The sequence below is a fragment of the Pararge aegeria genome, chromosome 1 (genome assembly GCF_905163445.1).
Source record: "Pararge aegeria chromosome 1, ilParAegt1.1, whole genome shotgun sequence".
Taxonomy (NCBI): Eukaryota; Metazoa; Arthropoda; class Insecta; order Lepidoptera; family Nymphalidae; genus Pararge; species Pararge aegeria.
In genome coordinates this window covers 11,035,715-11,054,172 of record NC_053180.1, presented here as the reverse complement: position 1 = coordinate 11,054,172, position 18,458 = coordinate 11,035,715, and the positions used below count along the sequence as shown (strand labels likewise).

At 35.3% G+C, this 18,458-nt stretch overlaps 1 protein-coding gene across 2 annotated transcripts; it reads right to left on the bottom strand.

Moving 5' to 3' along the window:
* Positions 1–4,647: 4,647 nt before the first annotated feature.
* On the bottom strand, positions 4,648–18,217 carry LOC120624643 (NADPH oxidase 5). 2 transcript variants are annotated; one of them, XM_039891313.1, is made up of 20 exons: positions 18,181–18,217; positions 17,822–17,916; positions 17,217–17,328; positions 16,524–16,621; positions 16,175–16,295; positions 15,749–15,899; positions 15,404–15,614; positions 15,067–15,293; positions 13,994–14,182; positions 13,268–13,461; positions 12,744–12,880; positions 11,290–11,474; positions 10,316–10,421; positions 9,843–9,994; positions 9,563–9,671; positions 9,278–9,480; positions 8,051–8,190; positions 7,129–7,338; positions 5,808–6,005; positions 4,648–5,513 (listed from the first exon to the last, which is right to left on the bottom strand). In XM_039891313.1, the coding sequence occupies exons 1-20, from the start codon at positions 18,190–18,192 to the stop codon at positions 5,316–5,318; spliced, it is 3,048 nt and encodes a 1,015-aa protein (XP_039747247.1). In that variant the 5' UTR covers positions 18,193–18,217; the 3' UTR covers positions 4,648–5,315. The 2 variants fall into 2 exon arrangements, with proteins under 2 accessions (XP_039747247.1, XP_039747238.1); XM_039891304.1 differs by lacking the exon at positions 18,181–18,217 and adding an exon at positions 18,039–18,100.
* Positions 18,218–18,458: the final 241 nt, after the last annotated feature.

Genomic DNA, 18,458 nt, shown 5'->3' with positions numbered 1-18,458 from the left:
TAACTGTGATATTTATTTAACAATAAAGAGATTTTTTCCTCCAAATTCTTCTAAGACTTCACTCTATAGAATAATTGATATATTAGGCTATTTACGAGAATCTAACTCCAGTCATGATGTGGAAGCGACTCCTGAGAGAAAAATGCGTAAATGTTCGTAGCCTTCAATCTTCGAAGATCCTTGAAACTTCCAGGTGTTGGAGAGGCCTTTTATCATTAGAAGTTAGGCAATATTTTTTAAAAAGACAATTATTCGATTTTAATCTTACTTCACTAATAAATATACTCATACCTACTGTTGTTAATAAAACTTATTGTTTAGGGCCAAAATTTTGCACATTCTAACAATTTGTAAAACGGTTAAGTACTTTATCGAAAATGTGGCATTCCTAAATTCGTTAACAACGATTTTTAACTAGAATGGAAGCCCTTTAAAATTTTTCTTCATGTAAACACCAAAAAATTCAATTTTATCACATTCCATGCAAAGCTCACGCTTGACCAAAATGTAACTAACTGCATACAACTGTTCTGTAATATATACAAAATAGTCGCAACTCTTAAAACGGTTTACTATATCTTCTTTAAAAATAACCCCATACCTACTTACTGATATAAATGAAACACTATAAAAAATTTTGTGACGTAATGTAATAATGTATAAATGTGATTTTATATGTTACTATAGGGCGTTGACACCTACAATTACTGACAAAGACCTTGATTAAAAATTTGACATTGTATTTTCGTGCAAACCTTGTATTTGAAGGGCGTCCTTGATACAAGGCCGCGTCCTTCTTCCAAGGTTTTTACCTTGGCAAAGGACGCCACCTTGGCTGGAACCTTGGATGCAAGGTTGGTGGCAAGGTTATGGACTCGCGTATTTCCGCGAATCGTCACTTATGGCAGATAGCAAATTACGTTGCTTGACGTAGCGTATGACGTGGCATGTACGTATGTTTTGTATAATGCGATAATAAATTTGAGTTTACATGTAATGTTTATTTATTTTTTTATCATTTTTTATTCCAATACAAGCTAGCCCTTCACTGCAATCTCACCTGGTGAGAAGTGATGATGCAGTCTAAGATGGTAGCGGGCTAACCTTTTAGGGAGTATGGTAGACCCCCTAATTTGTTTCTACACGACATCGCGACGGAACACTAAACCGCTTAGCGGGACGTCTTTGTCGGTAGAGTGGAAACTAGCCACATCCAAAATCTCCCACCAGACAAAATATTTATGGCTACTATGCGGTGATAATCTAGTGGGTACGACTCAAACCTTGCGTCCAGGGCACTGAATACGATACCTATAACTTTTAGGACTTTTAGGACGGCAGGGCACGGGTCTCCTCCTACAATGAGAAGGTGAACATAGGCGCACACCTTTGAGAACATTATGGAGAACTCTCAGACGTGTGCGTTTACAATTAAGTAACTATCACTCACTTAAACGGTATAGGTACAAAAATAAGTAAGGAAATCTACGTGCTTCAGAGTTCTAAATATTGTTCTCAAAGGTGGTTAAGGCCCGAGTACTAGACTATGATTTAGGCCCATCTTTTTCTGTGCCCTGCATTGGACCGGTAATTAGTTGATAATGATGAGGAAGATGATAATTTTGCTATTAATTTTAAATCGAGTAACTCACATTGTTGAATAATAATGATTCAGAACCATTTTTTATTTGTCCACCGTACCTACTCATCTATGACCCACTTCGCTGTAATGGAGTTTGACGCCGAGCGCACAAAATGTCTGATATGATATCGGATTATTTATATTTTTGTATATTATATCTAATCAAACATAATTTATGTAGATAAATAAATAGCTTTTTTCAATCTTTTTTCTTGTGTCTGTAACAAAGCTACGAGTAAATTCAAATTCAAATTCATTTATTTCAAGTAGGCCTACTTTATAAGCACTTTTGAAACGTCAAGTATGCATGTTTGTGTGACTCTACCACCGGTTCGGAAAGCAGATTCTACCGAGAAGAGCCGGCAAGAAACTCAGTAGTTGCTCTTTTCCAACATCAACATTTACAATCATTTTGCTATCTTGCGGGAGATGAGAGCGAGGCTGGCTGCTTCCATTCTACCTTGTCATTGAGGAATTCATCAAATGTATAGTAACCTCGCTGTACTAGATGCGTTTTTACACATTTTTTAAATGTATGCATTGGTAGGTCAAGAATTTCCTTAGGAATCATGTTGTAAAAGCGTATACTCAACCCCACAAAGGAGTTCTGCACCTTTCGCAGACGATATGCAGATATCACTAATTTATGACCGTTTCTGGTAAGTCGATTGTTAATTTCAGCTTTTGATTTATAAAGAGTAATATTTTGCCTCACAAAGACTATATTACTATAAATGTATTGCGAAGCTACTGTAAGAATACCTATTTGTTTAAATTTTTCACGAAGCGATTCGCGTGATCCAAGTTTATATATTGATCGTACGGCTCTTTTCTGTAGTATAAATATACTTTCAATATCTGCAGCTTTTCCCCACATCAAGATCCCATAGGACATAATACTGTGAAAGTATGCGAAATAAACAAGCCTAGCTGTTTCAACATCGGTAAGCTGTCTAATTTTCCTGATTGCATATGCAGCCGAGCTGAGTTTACTCGCTAGGCTTTCTATATGGGTACCCCACTGTAGCTTACAATCTAAGGTCACTCCTAGAAAAACAGTGGAGTTTTCTATTTCAAGTGTTTCTCCATTTATTATGATGTTTTTATCAATTTTTTTTACGTTAGGCAAAACAAATTCCAAACACTTAGTTTTTTTTGCATTTAAAAGTAAGTTATTAACAGTAAACCAGTCTGACACATGTGACAAAGCACGGTTTACGTCGTCAAAATTATCTTTGTTTCTATCAGTCTTAAAAATGAGAGATGTATCATCTGCAAACAGTACAATCTCACAAGTGCCCCTGACATGGTGTGGCAGATCATTTATATACACCAGAAACAATAAGGGACCCAAAATTGAGCCTTGTGGGACACCCATTAAGGCAGTAAATAAGTGCATGAGCTAAAATAAATCAAAATGGTTTTAAACAAAAGTTATTTAAGGAAGGAAAATAAACAAAACGTTTGAGTATGGGTAAAGCAGAAATTAGCGAAAGTGAAGTTAAGACAAAACCAAAGGATGCTTAAATTAAGAAGAACCGAAGTGGTGTTGTGAAGAGTTGTTTACATTGTTAGTTGATACCTCCTTCCCTGTTCTCATATCGCGTCGCCGTAAAAATAAATTCCACCCTCATCATCTGGATGCCTGATATTCCTCTACTATTCGAAATACCAGATCATATCTACCGAAACTCTTCGGTCTTCTGACCGAATTAGATTAGCTTTACATACAAGACAAGACAAGCCTAAATTTAAGGCCACATGAATTTTGTAGTCCTTTTTCAAATGCCAGAGGAGGAGAGTTTTTGTTATATTTTCTGTTAGGACCTGATATCGTTGAACAGGTGGGACCTAAGGGTCGAAAATAATAGTCAAAAAAGTGATAACAATCGCAGTTTATGTCATAAACTCTCGACATGATTATAGTAAAATATCTTTTAATATAAAACGTATAGCCGGTAACTTTCAAAATCACAATATTTTTCAAATAAACAATACAAAATCAAATTATTATTTTTTTATCTTGCATGATTACATAGGTACATAAACAAAAGGTACAAAATGTTGTTAGTTTAAAATAAATATTTGTCATGAATAAGTGAAATATATATATTATTATTGACAACACAACCACAGAGCCAAAAACATCGTCCTTATTTAGTAGTGCTAATTTGGGCACAAGAATAGAAGTTTAGAGAATTATAATAAATTATTTTACATAGTGGTTATACTTAGTAGGAGAATCACAAAAAAAATACAATTATTTATACTATAGTGATATTAGATTACTAAGTTCACTTTTGTGGCGACATTATCTTTCTAGAACAGAAGGCAGACTAAAGCACTACTCGTCTAAAGAGTATTTCGTGATATACAATAGTCATGCAACAATAGAAACATTTAATGATTTTATTCTTTAGTTTTTTGTTGTTCCTGAAAAGGATGGGATTTTTGACATTAGTGTTTTGGTTTGCCTTATCATTAACTTAATACATTTACTGTAATCAATAATTAATAATGTCCTATTCAATAAAAACATTCAATAAATAACTTATATATATAAATCTCCTGTCACGATGTTTGTCCGCGATGGACTCCTAAACTACTTAACCGATTTTAAATTAAATTGGCACACCGTGAGCAGTCTGGTCCAACTTAAGAGATAGGATAGCTTAGATCTTTAATTATAGTCGCAATTTTATTTTATTGCAAATTATTTGTCTATAATTGACAGTCACATGTTTTATATATATATACTCTATACTCATTTAAGGCTTAGCGATACTGAATAATTTAAAAACAAAATCAACCGCAGACGAAGTCGCGGGCAACAGCTAGTAACTTATAAAAACTTATCTAAATTAATATTTGTAACATACAATGCCACAATATGGATGATTGAGACTGGCACTTGCTAGACAAAATTATCTTATGCTCCTCATTTTCTTTCAACGTGGTTGCTATTCTGTATTGATTCGGAAACCCAAGTCTGCTTTTTATGTGTGTGTGTAATGTTCAACAACAATTAAACTTATTTTCAGTGATCGAATACTGAGACACGATTGCTATACCAGAATAGAGTATTTGACTGTTTTTATTTATTCTCTCAAATGAACCATGACGCTATTTTAAAAAAAATAATAATAATATGTATATTTCGTCACAGATTTCAGTTTTTTATATATCATTCTATAAACAAATTGTAATGAATAAATATGGCAAGGAAACGCTCGGTTTGGTGTCACGTGACTGCAATGGCGTCAAAAGTCTAAAGAAATGTAAAATCTGATAATAAAGAGAAATGTCGCGCGTTCTAGTTTTAAGGGCTTATTAATGAGAAACAATGGTTTAAAAACTACATTTGAATGTATAAAAAACTTTTGAAGTTCGTTCAGAGAATCAGAGAGACCCTAGTTATGAAGTTCTTGACATTGGCAATACCACATTGTTTACTCCATGGCGTTTGTGATCACGTGAACTTGTCTCGGAAAAAATAATTTTATTGTATGTCTTATAGAAAACGTATTCCTTATTTTTTAGTTACGTGTCATGAAATAACATTGAAAAATAATTATCTTTAAGGATTACGCTAGCACAAGTGATATTTTTAATACAGTCAAATGCCCTATGGGCCCCAGGTAGGTTTGTTGTCATTCATCCATAAAAGATCACTTTAAAAAACTTCCTTCCTAAAGTTAAACCCAAACTGGTCACATTTGACTCGCAGAATCCGTGCAAGTTGCGGTGGTCCGCAGTAGAACACTGTTATTTTCCCTTTGTGTTGTTCTTGAAGACGTTGGAATACTTTGTCCCAATTCGGACGGCCTGCGTTTGTTCGCGTTTTCAACCCTGTTATTAGATCACGTTTTTCCTGAAAATAAAAAGCCATAACTATTTGAACCGACTACCGAAGTGCTAAGAAGGATTTATTGAACAGACTATGTAAAAAATAAACGAAACGTTGCTACAACGAAATGATCGGAAACTGACGGTGATTAGCCCGGTCATGCGCCTGATCCCTTTCGAGTCGTGTCGGAGTTGCCGTTCAAGCGGACTATCAGAGTGAGGGAATAGAGAGTGCACCTGCGTATGCGCACACACTTGTGCATTTTAATATCTCCCGTGTCGTTGGCAAAAAATCTCTGTAGATTTTGTTTGAACTTACTTTTTCGTGCAACAAATCCAAAGCAAGCTGCAACCCGACAGCCTTCATGTCGCTTCTCTGCAAAGCGCTGGTGATGTACATGTGCATTTCCAGGAACCTCTCCCCTCCCGCTTCTGCTTGCTCGATTTCTAGTTGAGATAGCAGCGAGACAAACCACTCAAAAGATCTCTGTTCACGGTTGATCCAGAAGAAGTCAACCTGTGTACAAAACATCAAATGGCTGTAAGTGGCCCGTATTTGTTCCTTCTTTTTTTTTACCTTTTGTCATAATTCTAATCTATTCGCACTGACGTTTATTCGTATTTGTTTTACTTTGTCTCTTTTAGGGTTTTATATGTGGGTTTTATTGAAATTATGAATGAGCAATGTGTATCACATTGCTGCTGTCAAACCTCATAATATAAAGCCAAATCCTCAGAATCAATATTTGCGTCTATCCGATCATCAATATATCAATAGTTCAGTGTGGAACTTGAGAAACCAATTTTTTAGTTAAATGCAATAAAAACCAACAAGTCCGAGGAAACGAACTGGTTTTATTATAATACGAACATTTTTTTTCTAATAACACATTTTTTTAATGATTTTTCTTTTTGCAAATACAAATTTGCATACAAAGATTTTTGTTTTTTTTCAATCCATTTATGATATCGATTAATCTTATCAAAAAAATTGGGAACTCTTGTATTTACTATTTACCTGTTTAGAAGCAATATATCTATAAACATTTTTAAGTCGTTAGATAAAATTGAATTTTTAGACAGAGACAAACGAGATTTTCATATAAGTAGGTACTAGAAGTCCCCTCATTATATTACTGTAATCAAAACTATAGAAGTACTTCCCGGTGACCTATAATCTGAAAATTTGGCATGAAGCTAGACACTTTTGGCACCAGTTAAGAGAAAAATCATGAGATCGACACTTTCAATTCCTGTGTTGAATAAATGCCAGCAATAGAGGATCGATACTTTAAACTGTGGTTGTAGTAGAATTGCGCCAAGGTTGTTTTATTATGAGGACATTGTAAGGCAGCTTGGAATTTGAAAAAAGTCTGTTTACTTTTTAAAACTACCGGTGTAGAGATTTTATTTTTAGTGAGTCATTTTTTATTCCCATTACAAGATTGCCCTAGACTGCAATTGCCTGGTGTTAAGTGAAGTTACTGTCTATGATGGGAATCTAAGAGTATGGCAGTATTATTAAACCCATGTGCCTATTCAACCCTTGCACGAGCGAGATAGCTAAACAAAACAAATTTAAACCTAATAATATTTTAAACCTTTTAAATAAGTAAGTAACTTTAAAGATTTTTAATCACCTTCCTTAAGCTCATGCTATTCTGGGGCAGTTTGGTGGCAAAGGTATGGCTGCACTTCGGGCAGGTAGCTCTGTTGCTCCAGTAGCGGTACATTATTGATTGCAGGATGGAGGCGAAGGGCGTAACTCCAATACCAGCGGCTATAAGAGCAGCGTGTTGAGCTCGGAAAATGTGTGAAGACGCTGCGCCATACGGCCCATCCAGAAAGATCTGTGTAATGCATATACAGTTACATATATTGGTCAGAGAAGCAAGTAAATAAGATAACTCTTTCTCACCACTCATCTCTAAACATTTGAATCTACATTTTGTTACTAAGTAACGGATTAATTTTGGTTTACGTGTGTGGTACGTGTGGACTCATTCCCATAACCCATTGATTTTCCACTTCACTACAGGGAACGGGTATGCTCTCAGAATTTGAGGGCTTAGGCCGTATTCCACCAAGCTGGCCAAGTGCGGATTGATAGAACATTGTGAACATTATAGAGAAGTCCCACGCATACGGGTGTCTCACTATTTTTCCTACACCGTTAAGCAATTGAAATTAAATTAATTCAAAAGTGATATCAATATAACTGTCTCATGATAAGTTCATATGATTATATTTGAATGAAAGGATAATCCTAACAAACGTTTTTTGAACTTCTAACGGTCTATCTGTTTGCCGGGCTAATCTTCAGAATGTTAACTTACATTGACAGGAGTTTCACAATGATAGAAGATAAGAACAAGTGGAGTAAAGAGTGAAAGTATTCCACTCTTTTGTACAATTAAATACCTAAACCATTCTTGGCAAAATTATAAATAAAGATTGTTTGCATCCTCGAGAATGTCATAACTTTTTAGTCCAGTAAATGATTGATTTTTAATGGACTGAAACTGTCCGATTAAATAAAGAAGTTATCTTCGTTTTGCATACCTCCAATGGTTTTCCCACAGCATAGTTATCTCCATAGTCGCTGCTAGTGCACTCTGATGGTGACTCCACACTGATGCAAGGCTTATCCATGACTTCTACGTCGCGTTCTGACGACAGGCTCTTTGATAAGCGACGTCTAGCTGAATATGAATACATTAAGTTATTATTTGACAAATTAATTTAACCTAAAAATTATTACTAGACAAGCATTTTAAGTTACTGCTGGCAACATACGTCCCGTCTTACAGGAAATAAATTAGGAGCTTAGATCCATGCTGCCCTCCTAATGCACCCTAGTGGGTTTTATCACATACGTTATTGAGATAACGTCTTTCGCCCTACCAATTTCTCAACAACGAATTTATTCTTACTATTACTCTCGTTAATTTAACTTGCTAATTCAAAAAGCATTTCAGGTAAATGCTTTTTGAATTAGCAAGTTAAATTATTATCAATTATTTGACACACTATAGACAACTTTTTCTCATTCCTAACAATGGATATTGATTTGGAAAGCATAATATTTTTTTTCGAGGAAGTCAACACTATTTTAAATAAGGATTTTGATTATATTTAAGACTCTCTGATGATAAAGGGTTAAAGTAGGAAATTTTTGTAGTTATATAATTATATACTTTGATTTGACATAAAATATTCATGGTTTGAGATTTTTGCCTTAAAGTACAATATCATCACATCTTATATGTATGTTTGAACATTCGTTACATTTCATTTTTTTTGTATTTAGCTTAGATGTGAAACATTCATTACTGCAACAGTGCGTTGAGGTTTGTCAAAAAACAGTGAAAACGTCTCACTTCACTCCCGCGCAATGTTGCTAGCTCATAAACTTACTCCCATCTTCCAAATTTTATGGTGAACTTTTAGAATATTAGAGGTAAAGTAATTACTGCCAACTGCTAAATGGTATGAATGGACTAAATGGACTAACTTCCCGTTCGAGAAACACTGCTAAAGTAGAGTGATTTTTGATGCCGTATTAGCCGTGTACAAGGTTTCTGAATGATCTTAATTCTGTGATTTTTGAGTTCCAACGCGGAACTAGCATTGACGTTTATCATGTAATTCCATCATTGATTACATTTTGGTTCCATGTAATAAAGATGGAGCCTAATAATCCAAAAGTAATAAAACAAGACGAGCAAAAATAATAACATAAGAGCTTTTCTTAACCCATTATGTAAGAAAACTGATATTCTCACTTACCAATGCTCAGTATACTCTCATTGGACCGTCGCCTCTCCTCACTGGGTGGTTTACAAGCGATTATTGTAGGCTTCGTGCGCATGTAACGGAAGCTGTGCGCCAGTGCGCGTGTTTGTGGATCCGCACCGATGAGCTTTCGCGCACGCCGCATCTCGTACGCTGAGAAACTACGGGTGGATTCACTGCGGTGATAATCCCGTAGTCTGGAAATAAAGAAAGATATTATTTCCCAAAATTATCAATTAATCATCTGCTCCTGATTGAATGATTAATAATTTAACTTACGCTTGTAACTTTCTGTTGGTGCGTACGTCAGGCATTGACCGAGATTTTTCAAGAAACTTCAGCGGAGACAAAAATGATGGTCGCGGCAGTTGAGATGTTGGAGATAAAACTAAAAAAATAAATAATAACCATAATTAAGTAGATATAATTTTGCCATGGGCTATTATAACAGCTATAAAATAAACATAAGCAAATCCGATTAAAATATAACCAATCATTTATATCACTAGCTGGTTTTAGAAATTCTGACACTTTTTTGTAGGATATTAAAATTTCATACCAATAAATCCATTTTCAGTTTCTTCATCAATAGTGAAGGCTTCGTTAGTGTAGGCTACTGGGGAGAAGTCCACGGAGCGCTTCTTCGCACTGCCTGCAGACCCCTTTCGTTTGCTTATGTTACTCTGACCCGAAGCGCTACGAGTTACCTTCCTATTCAACGCAACAGTTATTTAATTTGTCTATTTATAAATTACATAAATAAATATAAAGATAATTACAAAAGACAGCGTTCGGGGTATACAGATAAAATTATATCAGTTTTATTATTTGACTCTCCTATATGGTCTGATTGCCAGCCAAAAAAATATGGTTGCAACAAACTACATAAAGTGGTTATCTTATAATATACTATATGATTTAATGCACACAAAAAAAAAACACTTATGCAACCTGTAATGTTATTCGTAATTGTTAGTAATTATAAAATCAATCAATTAAAAAATATATATCAGACAATGTTATGGGGCTCACTCATGTATAACCTCGTTGCCGTGTAGGCGTTCTTGTTCCGCTTCAAAGTAGGCGTAAAGACGATTGGTCCACTCGCCCACGCCTCTGATATGAAGCCAAATGTAATCTATAAAGTGGCAAAAGTTTAAGTCATTATCAACCCATTACGGTACTACTACATAAGAAGGATCTCCTGTCATAATGGTTTAAGCCGTAGTCCACCACGCTGGCACAGTGCGGATTGGTTGACTTAACACGCCTTTGAGCATTACGGAGAGCTCTCAGTTATGTAGGTTTCCTTACTGTGGACAACTCCTACACCGTTAAAGCAAGTGATAGGTACATAACTCCGTAAAGGTGTGTGCTGGGAAATGAACTTGCCCCCCCGAAAGCGAGGCCAAACCCTTAAAACTCAGGAACTCACCGCTTTAAAGTTTAAGTAAAAGTAAAATGAAGGAAATAACTATTTCCTACTTCGGTGTTTAAATTCCATTTATTAATTTGACAGCAGTATCGATATAAGCGTCACTTTGGAAGAGGTAACTAGGTAAAATTTCACTCATTAGGTATCTATTGTATAAACAGCTAATACCTATGTATGTAAAAGAAGAAAATAATAACTAGCGAAAACAGGACCATTTTAAGACAGGTAAGGGTAAAATTGTCCTCGTTACGTAACAATTGCAAAAACATCTAATACTAAGTGATGATGATACGTAAAAACGTAACAAATAAGGTAATTTCCCGAATGTGTAATGAAATGAACGGTAATTTATTATACATATTCTTAGAACGCTATCGACAGTATGTAGCATCGACGATGCACCGGAAATATTAGAAACAACAAAAAAGGTTAAATATAAAAGAACAAATGTACTTATTACTAAATTTAAAAATGCAAGAGTTTGATAAACCCCAGGAACAAAATCTTACTTTTGATCTAACATGTTAGATTTAACTGAAATACGCTTGGGTTACCCATCAAGATTCCTCACCTTCCTGATCTGGAGCACTGCTGATAGTAAAAGGATGCCATTCGTAAATCGCAATGGTAGGAATGTTTACGAACACGTAGTCCCCAGCATGAAATTCAAACTGAGGCGGCCGGCGCACCACCAGGTGTGTGACCCTTGACGGTAGCAATATTCCAGAAGCTATGTATGTTTTTCCAACTTCAGACCTAAAAGTATGTATTTTTTTATAATAATAATTGAAGGACCGCGTTGGGGGCATTACGCTGCGTTAACCAGTGCGTTAACGAAACAACTTTGCCACTTCAGCTTCGCGACTCGCTGAGCTATGTCGGTAACTCTAGTTCTCCTACGGATCTCCTCATTTCTGATTTGATCACGTAGATACTTGACGCTAGATACTCCTAGCATAGCTGTCTCCATCGCCCGCTGAGCGACTCTGAGCCTTCTTATGAGGCCCAACGCGATGGACAGATGACATCAAGCGAGTCGCTGGTAGCCGCTGGAGGCAAGCAGCCCAGGACCGTGGATTATGGAACTCCCTACAAAAGTCCTATGTCCAGCAGTGGACGTCCATTGGTTGAAATTATGATGATGATGATGTATTGAAGGACCAAGCAAATTCGCAAGGCATGCGAGATGTCAAATTCAAATTCCAATTCAAATTCAAAATTTCTTTATTCATGTAGGCCTATCACAGGCACTTATGAAGCGTTTATACATGTTTATATAATTGTATGGGGATGGTGATAACTTCGTACGCCAACTTAAACCAAAAGCTACGAGGATTCCAAACGCGCCCTGGTCTAAGAAGAGCCCACAACAAACTTGGCCGGGTAATTTTTTTTGTTATCACCATCTCACAGTTTATTTATATTAAGCTATGAAGCTAGAGCAATTCACACCCAAGCTTTTTTATCGTTCAAGTAATCCTTAATATTATAATAGGACGTTGCGGCCGTATGTTCTTCAACCTGAATCATAGGTGTTAAGCTTCACGTGCGTGTAATAAAACCGAAAAGACAACCACACCCTTAAAACCAGAACACAGCAATTCTGCATGGCGGTAGATAGTAGTTTCCCTCACGCTCGGTCACAGAAAGCTCTACTGTACTTATTTTATTACCTACCAATGCATAAGTTTAAGGAATCTGTTAAAACACAGTTATTACAGCGAGGTTACTATAAAATTGATGAATTTCTTAATGACAAGGTTGCACATGGTAGAAAAATGAATGTTAAAATGTAAATTGTTTATGTTGGAAAAGAACAACTGCTGAGTTTCTTGCCGGCTTCTTCTCGGTAGAATCTGCCTTCCAAACCGGTGGTAGAGTCACTACTAACGGACAGACTTGACGTTTCAAAAGTGCTTATATTGGGCCTACGTGAAATAAATAAATTTTGAATTTTTGAATTTTTTGATCACGCATATCATGAAGTTACTTAAATCATTACAAGGAATCAAGCTTTTTAAATACCTCATCCAAGCGAGTCTCATGATGCGCTCAATAACGTATATGGTGCCTGGAACAATGAACCATTTCCAAAAGTTCGGCGCGTGGATAATTAGCAGAATCCAAAACGGGATGTAGAGAAGATGAGCGAAATAGAACACCTGCAAATTATAAAACAATTTACACTTTCTCTTTTAGGTAAGGAAAAGTAAAGATTTAATCGAGTTTGGTATGACCCGGGGATCGAATCCAGGACCTCGTGATGTGCAGTTAAACATACACACCACCAGACCAACGAGACAGTATTTATAAGTTTATTAGCGTTTTTCATCCGCGTTTATTATATTGTTTACAAATCCCGTGGGAACCGTTTATTTTTCTGGGAACAAAAGTGGTAAGTCTCCGTCTGTTCAAGAAACTCCACGACAAAAATCAAGTAATTGGTTTAAAAGAAGGAGGTTTAAAAAAAGGAGAAACGGAGAAAAAACAAACACACATTCGCATTTATAATATTAGTAAGGATGAGTAAATGAGTGAAAGTAAATCACCTCAAAACATCCTCCTTTCCTGAGTGCAGGTCTTGAGGACACACCAAGTACAAACAGCGCTACACACAGAGCGATACCGGTGGGGTTTGCACATCCAGCACACAGGCCAAACAGACCCGGTCGAGTTGTACACACCCATTCAAAGACAGTGTAATTGTTCGCATTCAGTATTGAATCGTTTACTACTATCAGACCTGAAAATTGAGAAATTTTTATAAAATCGCCTTTTTATCTCGCGAAAACTTTGTTTCCCGGGATAAAAAGTTTTCTATGTCAGTCTCCAAGACAGAGTATCGCCAAGATTAGCTTAACTGTGAAGCTTAACCGTGCATAGGCACGGTTAAGCTTCACAGTTACGTATGTTACCTATGTAACCGAGACTATATTAAGATACTAACTATATAATTTGTTTAAAATTATATCAAAATCGCTGTGGTTAACAAAAAAATGTAGGTAACAAACAAATAGAGACATTTTCGAATTTATAATAATACTAGATTTGAATATAGTATTTAGACTAGTACTTTGTTCATTAACGAAACAACTTTGCAAACGATTTTAATTATTTATAGATAAACAAACTGTGTTTAGAAAACAGCAATGAATTTTAGTTTAGATTCAGTGATTTCTAAACTAGATTTAACAATATAGTTTTGAATAAATATTGGCTCGAAAAAAATACTTTATAATAAAAATAAAAACGAGTTTTGAAAAAGGAATACGTACTGAAGTTACTCAAGTGCATGATAGTGTGCCAAATGCTAAATAAAACAATTAATACACCAGTCAGCTTGTGCAGATAGATGTGATAGTCCAGTGGCAGTACGGAACCGAATCCTCGCTCCCTCAGTGCTGTTATACAACGACGGAGCATGACGATTAATACCCAGGTGCAGTTAAAGTTGAGACATTGGCCTGAAATATTATAATGTGACTTTAAAAAATAATAGTAAGAATGGAACACGTTTGAAAATCTTTATAATCTAAAAAACCTATGTACCAATATGAAACAAAATTCAATCTGAAATATCTTCGAGACCACCGTAACGAGGCATAGCACTTTAGATGATATTTTGTAATTTGTGTTTACTTCTTGTATTTCCTTACTTATTTTTTTGTACTTATTAGGGTGAACACCCCAACCCTATCCCGTAACTTTGGTCTTGCTTCGGTGATGGGTTGCCTAGTAGAAATCGCTTGTTAGCGATAAGGCCGCCTGTACCTGTCTAATATTTTGTAATTGTATTTTTGTTATCGTTTATTCGATGTTGGTGTACAATAAAGTGTATTTTAAGTAAAAATAAAATAAAATGCTGGCAATATTGACGCTGAAAAGCCACAGTTTTTCTTTGGTCTGCCAGCTATAGGATACTGTAGATTGGTTAGCCAAGATAGGTTTGTACTAATATTGAACATGATAATTTTGTTTAAAAAAGGAATGATGTCATTTGGATAAAGTTGTTCTCTTTCTTTTATAATATTAACTCGAGAAATGAATATAGTTCATCATATCAACCCATTACTGGCCTACTGCAGGGCATGGGTCTTCTCTCACAATGAGAAGGCTACCACGCTGTCCCAGTAAGGATTGGTGGTCTTCACACACCTTAAATATAGTTAATAAAAGCGAATTAGTTGGCTCAGTTTACTTTATCACTTGAGAAAATAACGCATCTCACGATATAGATTTACTATATTGATAATACGATATAGCCGTAGGAAAAGGTTTTATTATTGTATAAAATGTCATCTGGCTAAGGTATATTGCTTTAAAAAACTAAATAGTCATTCAAACTTACCACAAGCTCTAGCAAATATAACGAAGATATTCGAATCTCGATACTCCACTATCCTTGCCACGAATAGACCTAAATTCACTGTGAAGAATAGGAATAGATAGCTTAAGTAGACGTAGTTGTTCTTAAAGTATGGCAAGGATAGTTGGTACGGTTTCATTTTTGATAAACGATGCCGAAGAGTGCTTGGTTCTTTTTTTGGATTTGGCGGCACCAACCATCGGTCTATACTGGGACAAAGACAATTATATTAGAGTACAAAAACAACTTAATGTTTGCATCTTAATTTCCTCGAAAATTTTGTAATGTATTTTATATTATATGTCACAATGTAAGATACCTTATAGATAGGTTTTCCAATAACCCCCCGTGCGTGTTCAACTGGTCTCTTAAAGCCTCGTACGTAATGGCACCACGTTGTTCTGTGTCAGCGTCTTCAAACATAGCACTGGTGAGGTCTAATAGTTGTTCATCAGAAAACTGCATACCATTCTCTTCCATGCATGCACGCATTACGTGCTGTAATTCACGATGTTGTATGAGACCATCACCTAAAAACAAAGTTGTTATATATTCTTTAATACACATTATTTTAAAAGCAATATCGTCATTAAATTCAAGCTAGATTCGACGATATGACAGTAGAGATTTTGGCTACACCTCAGTTATTCGTGCATTATCTTACCGTCCAAATCGTAAACTTTGAATAGGAATCTTATTTTGTCCTCTGGAGTTTGTCTTCCGAACCTGTGCACGGCTGCGATGAACTCGTGATGTGATATTGTTCCGGAGTTGTCCTCATCAAAGATTTGAAATACTCGCTCAGTGAAAAATGGCTGCAAAAATAAAAATACTTTCAGATTTCGTATGTTATTTTTAGTTGTTATTTGTTATTAATATTTACAAATAGTTTCACTTTAAATCTAAGGCCACAAAGATTAAATAAATAGAAAACTTTGAAATACGGTCTCGGATTTAACATAAAAAGGATTACGCACTTTGATTAAATAAACATATAAAAGAGTTAATAACATACATATGTGAACAAAACGTAATGATGGTTTCAACAATACGTAAAAATAGTTTCAACAGCTTTAAAAAATTTACTTACATTTTTCGAGACAACAATTTTTTGAAATTGTTCTCTGGTTATCTCCTTCTGATCACCTACTGTTTGTCTGAAGAGCTGTTCCAAGCGGTCCACGCTAAATTTGTCGATACCCATACGTGGCCTAAACAAATATATTCAAATATCTTAATAACATATACAAGTAAGTCACCCTGACTATATTATATTCTATATTATATTACTAGTTAGTACGTTAGTTATTACTAGGCTGGGAGACCTAATTAAACTTTAGTAGGTACGTAGATGGTCAAACATTATTTCACTACATTGGTTTCCACTATAGCCGTGTTGCCTGTTTTCTTAATAAAGATTTTAAGGTTATCTTACATACCTTGAACTTGTAAGTGTGGAAAGAAACTCCATGATTTCATCGGCGGTAACGTAGCCGTCCCCGTCGGTGTCTACCACCCGCAAAAGTTTGTTGGTAACCTACACATTTATGGAGAGACATTGATTTAATATGTTACTAGTATTTGTAAGCTTTGTATATCGATCGATTATTATGAAATTAATTATTCACATATTGTATTTTATATCGACTTACTTATAAAATAGATATTGTCTACCGAAAACATCAAATCACATTTAGTTCTTGGACTCTTTGTTACCATTGATTATATTGGGTTCCATCGAAACTTTTTGCAGACTGAAAATATGGACCTTTACAATATCTTTTTTATAGTTGTATTTGACGGACCAAGAAGATGACCAGAGGTTTTTCTAAGAAAAGTCGAAAAAGAAGCGCTCTCCAATAAACAGAACAAAAATTCACAGGGCATGCTAGAAACACGTCCTAAAAGATCCCGCCCTGTGTCCATCAACCTGAGACACAGGTGGCCTCATGTGCCTGCAATTATATTTTAAATTTGGTGTTTCGTGGATCAAATTACAGTTGGTATCGCAGTAAATACCTGGTTCACAGATTTATAAAGAAACTGTGTTTACGACTTCAAAGAAACCCAAATCCACTACATGCTGCACAAGTATACTACCTACTATGTGTTTCACATTATGCTATATTTACCACTTTGTTTTTCAAGATAAGCTGAAAAGTGTCTAGTGTGATCACTCCATCTCCACAGAGCACGTACGCAACGCTTTCCACTTGCTCCACAAAGTCCAACTGTTTATCTTCGCTACAAAAAAGATCAAATATTAGAAAACAATAAAGTAGTATTTAATAGACTATGTAATTAAGGGTTACCTATCCTACCGTATAGGGCTAGCTGTTGACCGCAATGAAGAATTTCTGTCTTCTCTAAAATCAGACTTCGCGCGCTAAAATAGCCTAGATAAGTCCTTGCAAAAGCTTAAAATGTCTGCCAGAGTCCCTTCATAATAAGTTAGCTATTTAGCCTAGATTTAACCCGTAAAAACGCACAAGCATTGGTTTTTGATGAATAAATTATAAAACTGTTTTTTAAAAAGCCAATTAAAAGAGAACTATTAAACACTTAACCGTCGTAAATAATTACGAGAGTAGATAATATAGATGACATGACAATAATAACACGAAATTATTCCTAACACGAATTTTTTAACATAATTTTTAACTTAATTAAATTAAAACTAAATTTAATAACAATGCATCGAAGTTATTCAATTTATAAATAAGTAAGTAGTACTTACGTTAACCTCTGCTTCAAAAACTCGTACCAGTCTTCCTGCACCAGCTGGTCTTGTCTTTCCACGTCGAAAAGTCTGAAAATTCTTTCCAACAGATCCTGCGACAAAGATAGAGATCCGTGAATAACTGCTTCTATTACTATTATTTTTTCGATCACGATTGAGTATATATTATTGACACCAACAGAAAACAATAAATTATGTTATATTATATTACTACCCTCAGGAAAGAATAAAATAACAGTTGGTACATCTATGTTTATTATATATCAACCGTACACGATGTCATCATTAAAACGGTAATTTTTTACAAACTACATCTGATACGAATGGTCAAGGAGAATAATAATCAAAATAAGTACCCAAAAATGCATAATTTTTCAGAAATGTATCACTAAGTAAAAAAGCGCCATCTAGTGGCATATTTTAATAACTAAAAGTCAATACAGATCTGTGTGCCTAGATGGCGCTGTTCGAGGCTTTCAGACCGACAGTGCTTTAGCACGTGTCGCTATGCACAGAGAAAGTAATCAGAACATATTATACTAGATGTCACTATAACGTGTGCCATCTTAATTAAACGATTTTTTCAACAATATGAGGTCTGCTGAATTTAACATTTTATACTATAAACCCTTAA

Excerpts from the sequence above, each read along its gene's own strand:
- LOC120624643 (XM_039891304.1), bottom strand. The coding sequence starts at position 18,071 with ATGTACCAACTGTTATTTTATTCTTTCCTGAGG. Across the intron at positions 14,183-15,066 it reads TATATTTGCTAGAGCTTGTG|GCCAATGTCTCAACTTTAAC; the intron begins GTAAGTTTGAAT and ends ATAATATTTCAG. Across the intron at positions 9,481-9,562 it reads ACCAACAGAAAGTTACAAGC|ACTACGGGATTATCACCGCA; the intron begins GTAAGTTAAATT and ends CTTTATTTCCAG.